The sequence below is a fragment of the Cebus imitator genome, unplaced genomic scaffold (assembly GCF_001604975.1).
Source record: "Cebus imitator isolate Cc_AM_T3 unplaced genomic scaffold, Cebus_imitator-1.0 Scaffold22, whole genome shotgun sequence".
Lineage (NCBI taxonomy): Eukaryota > Metazoa > Chordata > Mammalia > Primates > Cebidae > Cebus > Cebus imitator.
Window position 1 is genome coordinate 311,260 of NW_016107337.1, and position 11,815 is coordinate 323,074.

Below are 11,815 nucleotides of genomic sequence, written 5' to 3' on the forward strand. Positions count from 1 at the left end.
AAAAAAAAAAAAAAAAACACAGAAAAACTAACTACGATATGACCCACCAATGCCCCTTCTGTAAATACACCCAAAGTTATTGAAATCTGTATCTCAAGGAGACATCTGTACTCCCATGTTCATTGCAACCTTGCAGCATTATTCACAATAGCCAAAATATGGAAGCAACTTAAATTTCTCTCAACTAATGAAAGGATAATGTGGTAAATATGAATATATATAATGGACTACTATTCAGCCCTTAAAAATAAAGAAATCCCTCCATTTCTGACAATATAGATAGAGCTGGAGGACTTTATGCCTAACAAAATAAACAAGACACAGAACGAGAAATGGTGTATGACCTCACTTATATGTGGAATCTAAAATAGTCAATTTATAGTAGTAGAGAGTAAGATGGGGGTTACCAGGGGCTGAAGGAAAAGGATAACAGGGAAGTGTAAGTCAAAGAGTACAAAGCTTCCATTATGCAAAATAAGTCCTAGAAATCTACTGTATGGCATAATGCCTATAGTTAATACTATACTTGCTTTAAATCCATCAAACAGTCCTACTTAAGATTATTGCCTTTTATGAGGTGGGGGGACAGGGTCTCACTCTGTTGTCCAGGCTGGAGTGCAGTGGCACCATCTCCACTTACTGGAACCTCTGCCTCCCGGGTTTAAGTGATTCTCCTGCCTCAGCCTTCCAAGTAGCTGAGATTATAGGTGCCTACCACCACACCCACGTAATTTTTGTATTTTTAGTAGAGATGGGGTTTTACTACATTGGCCAGCTTAGTCTCGAACTCCCAGCCTCAGGTGATCCACTCACCTCAGCCTACCAAAGTGCTGGGATTACAGGTGTGAGCCACCATGCCCAGCGTCATTAGTGCTTTAACTGTATGTTCAAAATAAAACATAACTCTAAACAAATACCAAACTCCAAGCATATATATTCTGAAGTACTGTTTTTAGGAGAAAGTTTTTGGCTGTCTAGAAATTACTTTGAAATACATCAAAAAAATAAGAAGGTTTTATTGATAAATAAGTGGAGGAATATGTGACAAAGCAGGAATAGTAAATGTTAATGGTAGAATCTAGGTAGTGAGTATATGAGTGTTCACTGCAAAAGTCTTCTAATTTTTCTCTTTGAAGTGTTTCATAATAAAATATTGGGGGAAACTGTATGTCACGTCTGTTTCACAAAGAAAGACTTTCTATTTTCATACTAAATTTTTTATGGTTTTATGTCAAATTCTGCCTTACTGCTTTAACTTGAAGTATGCTGAAGTATATATCATGTGTTATATAGTTGATGCATTATATAGTTAGTACTTAGATAGTCCATGTATTAATCCAGCCAGATAGAATCTCTTTGAAAAGATCTATCTGACTGGGATGTAGATATTAGAGATGGATACACTAGACTAATTAAGCTAATCTTAGGAAATCAATAAGAGGCCATCTAATTAAATTACAAATCTTATCCTTGGCTATGCATGTCTAGATGTAAGACGTGACTGAGAAAAGAATCCTAAAATAAATCTCAAAGCATCAGGGCAGAAACCTTCCAATTAACATAGCAGACTATTTATTATACAAAAAATAGTTCAAGCTAAACCTTTGAGGTTTGGAAAATCCATGTCAAAATTTCACATTTGATTGTTATTTTTTAACATTATAAAAAAGAAAATGGGAGAAAAATAATTCATACATTTGTTCCTGTTAAAGTGGGACAAACTTGTGAGTGACTTTGGAGGGGCCAGTCATCCCAACGTTTATCATGGAATTGACTATGTTGGGAGAGAATCTCATTTCTCTTCACTCCTGGGTAATGTCAGGTTTAATAAATTTCCTTAATTTAAAGAGACCCACAGGTCCAAAATAAATCAAGTAATAGGAAATTATAAATTGGAATTTGAAAAGTTAAAATGCAATCCATAAAATTAATTCCATACTTCTTCAAGGTGATTCTCTTTGACATCAAGTTCACTATAATATTACTAAGTCCAAGGAAGCCTGCTAGAAAAAAATTATACAGTGGTAATATTTTGATTCTCTTGGCATAGTGATTATCAAGCCCTACCAAAGAGTTAATTATTTTTTTCTGTTCCTATAGCAAGAAACTAGGTAAAAAAAGAAAAAAAAAAGTTCTATGTCCTTCAAAAGATATTGAATTTCAAAATGAGTGATTTCTTTCTAGATCTGTTTTTATTTGAATATTAGCTTCAACTGCAGTTTTTTCTTTGTAAACCTCAACTTCTTCTATTTGAAGTTCTTAAAATATCAAACTATTTTTACAAGAAAAGACCACCACGGTTGTTCAAAGATTAATGCCCAGTTACCAAAGTGCTAATGTTATATGTGGCATATCTAGATAAGAAATAAAAACCTGACTAGGGCAGGATTCTATAAAAAGTGCTGCCTTTCTGTGTCTGCACCAGATGCCTAAATAGTTAGTTGGGGGACACAAAATCTAAATGTCTCTCTATAACAAAACCTGGAGATGTTCTTTATATAATTGACCTTTTTAAAGGATGTGGTGGAAATGTATGATATCACGTTATCAGAGCTATGCAGAATTACCAAATAGCATTTGTAACTGCACAAGAATTATGAAATATATATACAGATATCTTCAACTTCTGATGGGGTTATATCACAATAAACCTATCAGGAAATATTGTAAGCCAAAAACGCAGTTAATACACCTAACCTACCAAACATAGCTTAGCCTAGCCTAACTTAAATGTGTTCAGAACACTTATATTAGTCTACAGTTTGTCAAAATCATCTAACACAAGCTGAATTTCTAATAAATTGTTGAATATCTCACATAATTTATTGAATAACATACTAAAAGTGAAAAACAGAATTGTTGTATGAGTATTCAAAGTATGGTTTCTACTGAATGGATATTGCTTTTATACCGTCATAAAATCGAACCATAGTAAGTTAAGGACTCCGTATAGCTAAGTGAATGTCATGTGTTTTATACTCACCTTTACCATATTCTTTTCTTGTCCTCTTTCTAACTGGTCTATAATGACCTCAGCCTCTTTATTTGCAATTGTTCAAGTACAGAATCTTTATCAAGTACATTTCTGAGCATACTTGATTTTCTACAATACCAGCTTCTAGATAAGTTGCCCATTACAATCAACTGTAATATCCCTATTAAGAGGGAGCTCAGCTCTCCTCTGTCTCTGCCATGGTTTACATATTCAATAATATACTAATATGTGGGTGGAAAATAGAGGAGATATTCATCTGTTCTGTTTTCCATTAGTAAAAACAATTGAATCTAAACTATAGAAAGTTCTACCATCTGCATAAATACATTTGATCTCTATAATATTCCCACAAATCAATACAGTGGTAGTTTAAAAACAGCCTCAATTTTTTTGCTGCCTCTCTCATTGAGAGGTGGATTCAAATATCTCTTCCTTTGAATCTGGACTGGCCTTAGTGACTTGCCTGACAAATACAATGTGTCAATTATAGCTATAAGATGATAAAGGGCTTCTCAGTTATAGGACACCTGGCAGCTACCACCTGGACTGTTATTGCTCTAGGGGAAAACAGCTCTCATGTAAAAATCTGTCTGCCTTGAGACGTCCATGCTGTGAGGAAGCCCAAGCTAGTCACATGGACAGGCTGAATGAAAAAAAGATACCCAGCAACCTCCAATTGTTCCAGTCTTCACAGCTCAGGCTCAGATATGTGAGGTAAGGATCTACCTTGGGCATTCCAAAAGGACATATCATAGAAAGGAACAGAGGAACCCGAACAAGAGTCAGAATCAAGGTCTCAGATATTTGGCCTCAATCAGCTCTTCCCAGATATCTCCAGCCATTCAAGTCATGTCAGCTGAGGGCCCAGTCATCATGGAACATAAATGAGTCATCACTTTTGGGCTTTGCACAAAATTCTGACCCATAAAACTATAAGCCTAATAAAAATGGTGGTTATTTATACCGCCAAATTTTAGTAACAGCTAGTAAACACCCTCCTTGGGGTTGTGTCATTATTTCATGGTGTTTATTAAAGAAGTTTACATTAGCACACATGGTGCTTGCCAGTGCTGTCTTTAGAAAGAAATTCTTGATCAGTAGGAAATTTGTTATAATTTAATAGTACTATATTCTCCAAAGAATAGTACTCTTTTCAATGACATAGAAAAAAGCAAAATGTATATCTTCTGTTTTCACAGGTACCTGAGATGTTATTATTGGGCAGTTCGAACTTTAATTACCATTGGTGGCCTTCCAGAACCACAAACTTTATTTGAAATTGTTTTTCAACTCTTGAATTTTTTTTCTGGAGTTTTTGTGTTCTCCAGTTTAATTGGTCAGGTAAGTTGAGTATGAATCACAGAATATACAGTGCTGTCATTTTTGAAAGGCTAATAAGCCTTTATAAACTTTATGGAGGAAAAATTAAAATCTGTCTGGTTCTTTTTTTTTTTTTTTTTTGAACTAACTTTCATCTATTTTAATGAATTGAAGGAGGATGTGATTAGGTCAACAGTACTTTTCCATTTTTAAGCCATTAAATCTATCAAAAGACCTGTTAGCAAAGAGCATTAGTTTGAACTATCAGAGAAAGTTGTTTCTAAGTTAATTTTTTACTTGGACCATAATGAAAACCATGAAAATCTCTTTTATTTACTTAAACTTCAAATATTATTATAACATCACTGGGCTAAAATCAACTTCAGAGGTCATTTAAACCAGAGGTTACAAAACACCATATAAAATAATAAATTATTGTTTCATAAATATTTACTATAGCATCTCCTTATACATATTCTCAAAAAAGTCAGTCTAGTAAGAATTTAAATAAATTATTATATTAAAGGTAGTTGGAACTGAAGAAGGATAGAGCCCATATTTTTTTCTTTTTTTTTTTTTTTAAGACAGGGTCTTGCTCTGTCACCCAAGCTGGGGAACAGTGGCATAAACATGGCTCACTGCAGCCTTGACCTCTTGGGCTCAAGGGATCCACCCGCCCTAGCCTCCCAAGTAGCTGCAACTACAGTCCCACCCCACCACACCCAGCTAATTTTTTTTGGAAGGCAGGTGGATAGTGGCCTAAATGTATGAGCCCATGTGAGAGCCTGATACAGAAGGCAGTTGGGAGTATGGGCTCCAGATTATTTAGTTTACATATGGAAGACACACTCTCAGGAGATTTGGCCACCATCTCTAGTGATTACCTAACCCTGGGAGAAACAAGCAAGGCCTTCAGTCATCAAGGTCCCAGATATCAACATATCAAAACATGGAAAATGAAGCAGGTTAAATAAATACGGATACACAGGGATATGGCAGCTATAGCTTTAACATGTTAATGAAATACAGAAAGGAGTAGTCAAGGAAACTCTATGTTGAAAATAGTTAGGTTTAGGAAGATGAACACCAAGAGCTAAAAATTTTAAGTATAAAATATCATTATCTTCATGGCTGAGGAGATTATATTAACAATGATTGAACTAGGAAGCTGGTTTGAGAGAAATTAAATTCAAATCCATTTGAATGTAAATAACAAAAATCACATTATTTTATAATTTATTGTAAAATCAATGTGAGGTTGTCATATCACAGTCAATACCTTCTCTGTTTTACAGATGAGAAAACTCCAGTTTAAAGAGACTAAGAGGCATCCCTGATTCATACCTGTAGTTTGTATGGTCATATGGTAGAACCATATATAATAACACTGATAATAATAGTAAAATTTAACATGTATTGAGTACTTGCTGTGTGCAAGGCAATTTTCACATCAAGACTAAAAAACTATTTCTAGCCCCAGTTCAATTACCTTGCTACTCAAAGTGTAATCTTCAGACTAGCAACAGCAGCAGCAACAGCACTTGGAGGAATTCAGAATTCAGGCCCCACCTCAGAACTACTGAGTCAGAACTTGCATTTTTAACAAGATCATCAAGGGATTCACAGACACACAAATATTTGAGAAGTGCTGCTTTCTACACCACACCCCTTCTGCTTTTAAACTGGATTTGAGGTTCCAATAGGAACAAGGAGGAATATCAAGTCATTGAAAATGTCGTAATAGAGCTCAAGGGAAAGATTGAGGCTGGAGATACAGATGTGTGCCTCAAACTCTCATAGTGAATACAAGATACTGAGTAGGGGAACAGATAGAAATAAAAGTTTAAAAGCCTAGGACAAAAAAAATCTCCACTCATTCAAAATTTCCACATAGAGACTATAGCCTGGAACTAATTGTCACCTTTTTTTTGTTTGTTTTAAGAGACAGGGTCTGGCTCTGTTGCCCAGGCTAGAGTTTAGTGGCTTAATCATAGCATACTGTAGCCTCAAACTCCTGGGCTCAAGGAATCCTCTTACCTTGCCCTCTCAGGTAGCTGGGACCACAAGTGTGTGCCACCATGCCTGGCTAATTCTTTTTTTCTTTTATTTTTTGTAGAAACAGAGTCTCACTATGTTGCCCAGGCTGGTCTTGAGCTTCTGGCCTCAAGTGATTCTCCCACCTCATCTCCCAAAATGCTGAGATTACAGACATGAGCTACCTCACCCAGCCAGTCGTCACATTTTAACTACAATATTCTATTTTCTGAAACAACTCACAGAAACTGACATTTCTCTTCCTCTTATACTCTCATGTGCTTCCTAGCCTGGAATCCATCATAGAATATATACCCTCCTCAACTCCTTCAACAACAAAAGCCAACGTTGCTGAAGGACATCATACAAACCATTCAAATTACTGTCACTACAAACTATTGGACCCTCAACAGCAATCAATCATGCTTTTAATAGTCCTTTCTTCCCAACTTAACACTCTATTAAATCTCCCAACCCCACTCCTAGCATACCAAGTCTCCCAGCCTTAGGTAAGTAGGTAATGTAGGTTGTCAACCAAAAACAGCATAGAAAAGTGAGATCTAGGATTGAGGTTGTTGAGGAATATTTGGAAGAAAAATATTTGGAAGTAAAATTTAACATGTATTGAGCACTTACAATGTGCAAGGTGATTTTCACATCAAGACTAAAAACTGTAAGAGACTCAAAAGATATATACAGTTAAACTAGCTGCATAGCTCCTCAGCAGATAGTTTTAATATGTAGAATAATTTACTCACTCTAAAAATGGAAACTGAGGAGGGCATCATGATTTTTTTAAAAAGGCATTTGAACTAGACTTCAAAGAATGAGTCGTTTTTCCATATGCAGAAAAGGCTCAACAGCTACTAAAATGAACGAGCAAAGTCTTAGGAGTGTGAAAGTGAGGCCCTGGTTTTCCTCCCTATTATAAACCCACAGTCAAAGCATATTTACAGCCACTTGCTTCCTTCTATGTGCTAGGAAGAGTGGAGCTATATATCTTTTCTGTGCTGAGCCCTTAAAGATCGGCTTTTAACCTAGAGTGGGTTTTTATGGGTGAGTTATAAACATCCAAGAACTAAAACCTGACAGTTTCTTAAGAATTGTCACAGCAGTAGATGATGCTTCAGTAATTTCAGCACATTTCAACTTCTGCTGAATACTATGCCTTAAGCATGATGAGATTTGATTTTTATCTGTCTAAACAACACAAAGGGAAGTACAGAGGTTGCAATTTCATGATGAATTGAGTCTATATAGCCAGGCACACTGGATAATATATGAAGGATGCTTTCAAAGTAAGACTCACCAAAATGGGCCAGCCATTCTGCCAGACAATCGCTCGACTTTTATTGCACATTCCTTGCATAAGCACAGCTGTATAATTTTTTTCAATATATACTAATATTCCTGCAGTAAAATACAAGTTTACAAAGAAAATGATGTGTCCTATGCATTGTATGACTGAATTCTCACTTGGTTTGTCCTAAAGGTCTTATTGTTGTCCTTATTGGGTCAGAGAGAGAATGTGATTTTCCCAATATTTTATTGAAGTGGGTGATATCAGGACCCAATATCAGTGTGTTTAAAATCAAGCAATCCACTGCAGAAAAGTTAAGTCTGGGCAAGATTAAATAAAATAAAAATGAATGAACAAAATCAAGTAATCAGGGCATTAGAAAGGAGTATAACATGTAAAAAACATGTAATTTGACTTTTATTAATGCTCCCAGTTCTTCTGTTGGGTGTTGAGTGACCATATTTGTGGTTTTAGATGAGAGATGTGATTGGGGCAGCTACAGCCAATCAGAACTACTTCCGCGCCTGCATGGATGATACTATTGCCTACATGAACAATTACTCCATTCCTAAACTTGTGCAAAAGCGAGTTCGGACTTGGTATGAATATACATGGGCTTCTCAACGAATGCTAGGTAAGCATGGCAGATTACTGATTAAATTCCTGTAAAGCCTGTCATACGATGAAAATTCTGTAAGGTAGCGGAGACTAATTGGATTTGAACAAAAGGTTGTAAAACAATTAAATGATCCTTAAAGCATTAGTTTAATACAATAGGAGTTTTTTTCCTTAAATATAAAGCCGTATCTTACTAGTTTTGAAAACCTTGGAAGAGAAATAGGCTAAATTTTATTTTAGCATCTACTGGATGCTGGGTATTACACACATTGTCTCATATAGTCACACATACAAAAAACGAGGTAGGAAAATTAGGCATTGTCTATCCCTTTTAAAAGAAGAAAATAAAGGCTCCTAACTGGGAAATTTGGCCAAGGACACAAAGCCAGCACATGGTCTAACTAGAACTCAGACCTGTACCTCTTCTCCTCCAAACGCTTGCCCTTACTGCAATATCCCTCTCTTACCCAGAACACAGTACAGATGACCCCTGAACAAGTGGGGGTTTAGGAGGCCAACCGTCACTCCACAGTCAGAAATCCACATGTAACTTTTGGGGCTGGGCATGGTGGCTCATTCCTGTAATCTCAGTATTTTAGGAAGCTGAGGCAAGGGGATCGCTTGAGGTCAGGAGTTTGAGACCAGTCTGGCCAACATGGTGAAACTCCATCTCTACTAAAAATACAAAAATTAGTAGTGTGTGGTACACACCACTACATTCCAGCCTAGGCAACAGAGCCAGACTCTGTCTTAAAAAAAAATAAAATAGAAAGAAGGAAATTCACATATACCTTTTGACTCCCCCAAAACCAAACTACTAAAGCCTACTATTGACTGGAAGCCCTACTGATAACATATACTGTTGACTAACATATATTTTATATGTTATCTGTATTATATACCATATTCTTATGATAAACTGGAGAAAAGAAAATGTTATTAAGAAAATTATAAGGAAAAGAACTATATTTACTAGTAATTAAGTGAAAGTAGATCATCACAAAGTCTTCATCCTCCTCATCTTCACTGTCGAGTAGGCTGAGGAGGAGGAGAAAAAGGAGTTGGCTTTGCTCTCAGGTGTAGCAGAGGTGGAAGAGAATCCTTGTTTAAGTGGACCTGTGCAGTTCACACTCACATTGTTCAAGGGTCAACTGTACTAATAGAAAGCAGCAACTTTGCAAGCCACTCCCATCCCACCTCAGGGCACACAGTTGCTTCCATGAGATGCTAAATAATTAATGGTGTCTACAACGATACCACTCTACTACTGCAGTTTAAAATAATTGTTACTGAGGGACATAAAATAAGTTCAAGATAATGCACTCCTACTTAAAAATAATCAAACTCAACTTTTAGCTTGTTCTTACCATATGAAAATAGGAATTAGTACCACCAAGAAGCCAAAAATGCCCCAGAGTGCAAATTACAATGAAATTCTCAAATCACAAAGGTTCCTAAGAGCAGAAAGAAACCACTGGTTATTTTAGTAGGATCTTTCCTTCACCTTTCTGATACTCGTAAGAGACTCCAGCCTCGTGTTTAGAATCTCTTCCTGAATGACCAAAACAACATGCCTCCCTCTAGAACATCTGCAGCTACTTGAGGGCATCTGAAGTAGGCAGGAAGAGCAACAAAAGGAGTGGTGCCAGGCTTCTTTTCTCGTACCCCTTGGTGGGTTAACGATTCAACTCCTTGGCTTAGGAGGTAACTAGAGACAAGCAGCTCTCGGAAACAATACAGTCTATCCATATATGAAGGATGTTCATATTTAGAATCTATATTTGAATCAAAATAGGGATGTCATACCACAATTTTTTTTCTAAATAATAAAAGAAAACATCAAAAAATAATCAACTCAGAAACCCAGGATATTCTAAACACCAAGAATAGGAAATTTTCTGGAGGGAAATAAACAGACCCTGAACCTATCATAGGGTGGGCAGAGGGAAAGGATCAGGAAAAAAGAGTGGGTACTAGGCTTATTACCTGGGTGATGAAATAATCTGTACAACAAATCCCCACAGCATGAATTTACCTATATAACAAACTTGCACATGGACCCCTGAACTTAAAATACAAGGTTTTAAAAAAGGTGGGGGGAAGAATAGGCAACTGCGTTTATGGAATGTTTTATCAGCCTGAAAGCCCATCTCTTAATTCACATGTAGAAAAATCTGTAATATATTCACATTCTTCATTGACTTAATAAGCAAGTAAATAACAATAATTTGAATTTACTCTCTTAGCACATTTCTTCTTTAGATTCCACCCCAGCTGAACCACCTACTAATTATGCACAATGGAGCAAGTCACTTACAGCCTCTCGGGGCTTCAGTTCTTTGTGTTTTTCTTCTTTCTGCAAAATAGGAATGAGAACACTTACCCTTAGGGTTGTCACAAGGGTCAAATAAGATAATGGCTATGACAGAGCTCTGTAAGCTCTCCAGTGCCACATGGTGCTCGTTATTATTTGCCATCCCTTGAATGCTAAGGCTGGAATCAATAGAATCAGAAAACAAGAGCTAGATCCTTCGCCCATGCTAACTTGTTCACTAGCCTTTGTGCTATGATCATTACATTTCATATCTAAAGTTTCAGCAAGCCTAATGTTCTGGAATTATTCAGTATGTCATCGTGAGTTAAAAATACTTCTTTTCTTGCAGAAGCATAATAGTGTTATTGTAAAAGGTATGGAGGTGCAATAGAAGTAATGAAAATATAGAATCTGATGCATCTATGTATAAAAAGTGTTTGCATTTTGTTTCCTTTATTTTTAAAATTTTTCTACTTGTACCTTGGTGACTTATTTTATTAATAATTCTGCATCGGGGTTTGATGTGTTTATCTGCACAAAGATGAGTCCGATTTGCTTAAGACCCTGCCAACTACAGTCCAGTTAGCGCTCGCCATTGATGTGAACTTCAGCATCATCAGCAAAGTCGACTTGTTCAAGGCAAGTGATTTTACGATTCATAGAAAGACACTGTATCTATTTCTCAGTGACATCTAAGCTCTTGATTTAATATGGCATTTATGGGGTTTTTGCCTTATGTTTTAACAAAGTCAAAATAACCTAGAGAATTTATGTGGAATTAAGGAGTCAAATAAATTACAGATCTCTCTTCAGCAGATGACTTATTCTTTAGAAGCCTCTCTCTCTTCTAATTGGTGTCAAAAAAGAAGAGTTCTTCAGGCTCTTCTTGCATTAATTTAAATATAATGTAAATTATATGGCTCTATATCTTTGCTAGTACATGTATCACCAACCATCTATAAATGTGCCTTGGCAATGCACAACAAATCAGTCTCCAGATTAGCTCTGTAATGTCCTGACAATCAGAGAATTATACCGAATCATGTCTTCTATTACAAATACTTTGGATTTAGACTCTTAAAATGGTCAAATTTTAGTTTAGAAGATTTTTGTTTCTGAAAAAAAAGTATAACAAGGAATTTTTTAACTTTTTGAATGTTTTAAGTATTACTACTCTTTTTCTGCATATCACATGTAAACTTTTTTTTTTTTTTTTTTTTTTTTTTTTTTTTTT

At 36.0% G+C, this 11,815-nt stretch overlaps 1 protein-coding gene across 1 annotated transcript in view; it reads left to right on the plus strand.

Annotated features, from left to right (window-relative positions):
• The window catches only part of CNGB3 (cyclic nucleotide gated channel subunit beta 3), a 158,980-nt gene that overhangs the window by 104,585 nt on the left and 42,580 nt on the right, over positions 1–11,815 (plus strand). Inside the window, exons 11-13 of the mRNA XM_017521803.2 lie at positions 4,195–4,336; positions 8,124–8,283; positions 11,123–11,220. Coding sequence (XP_017377292.1) covers positions 4,195–4,336; positions 8,124–8,283; positions 11,123–11,220 — 400 coding nt within the window. The remainder of the gene's footprint in view (positions 1–4,194; positions 4,337–8,123; positions 8,284–11,122; positions 11,221–11,815) is intronic.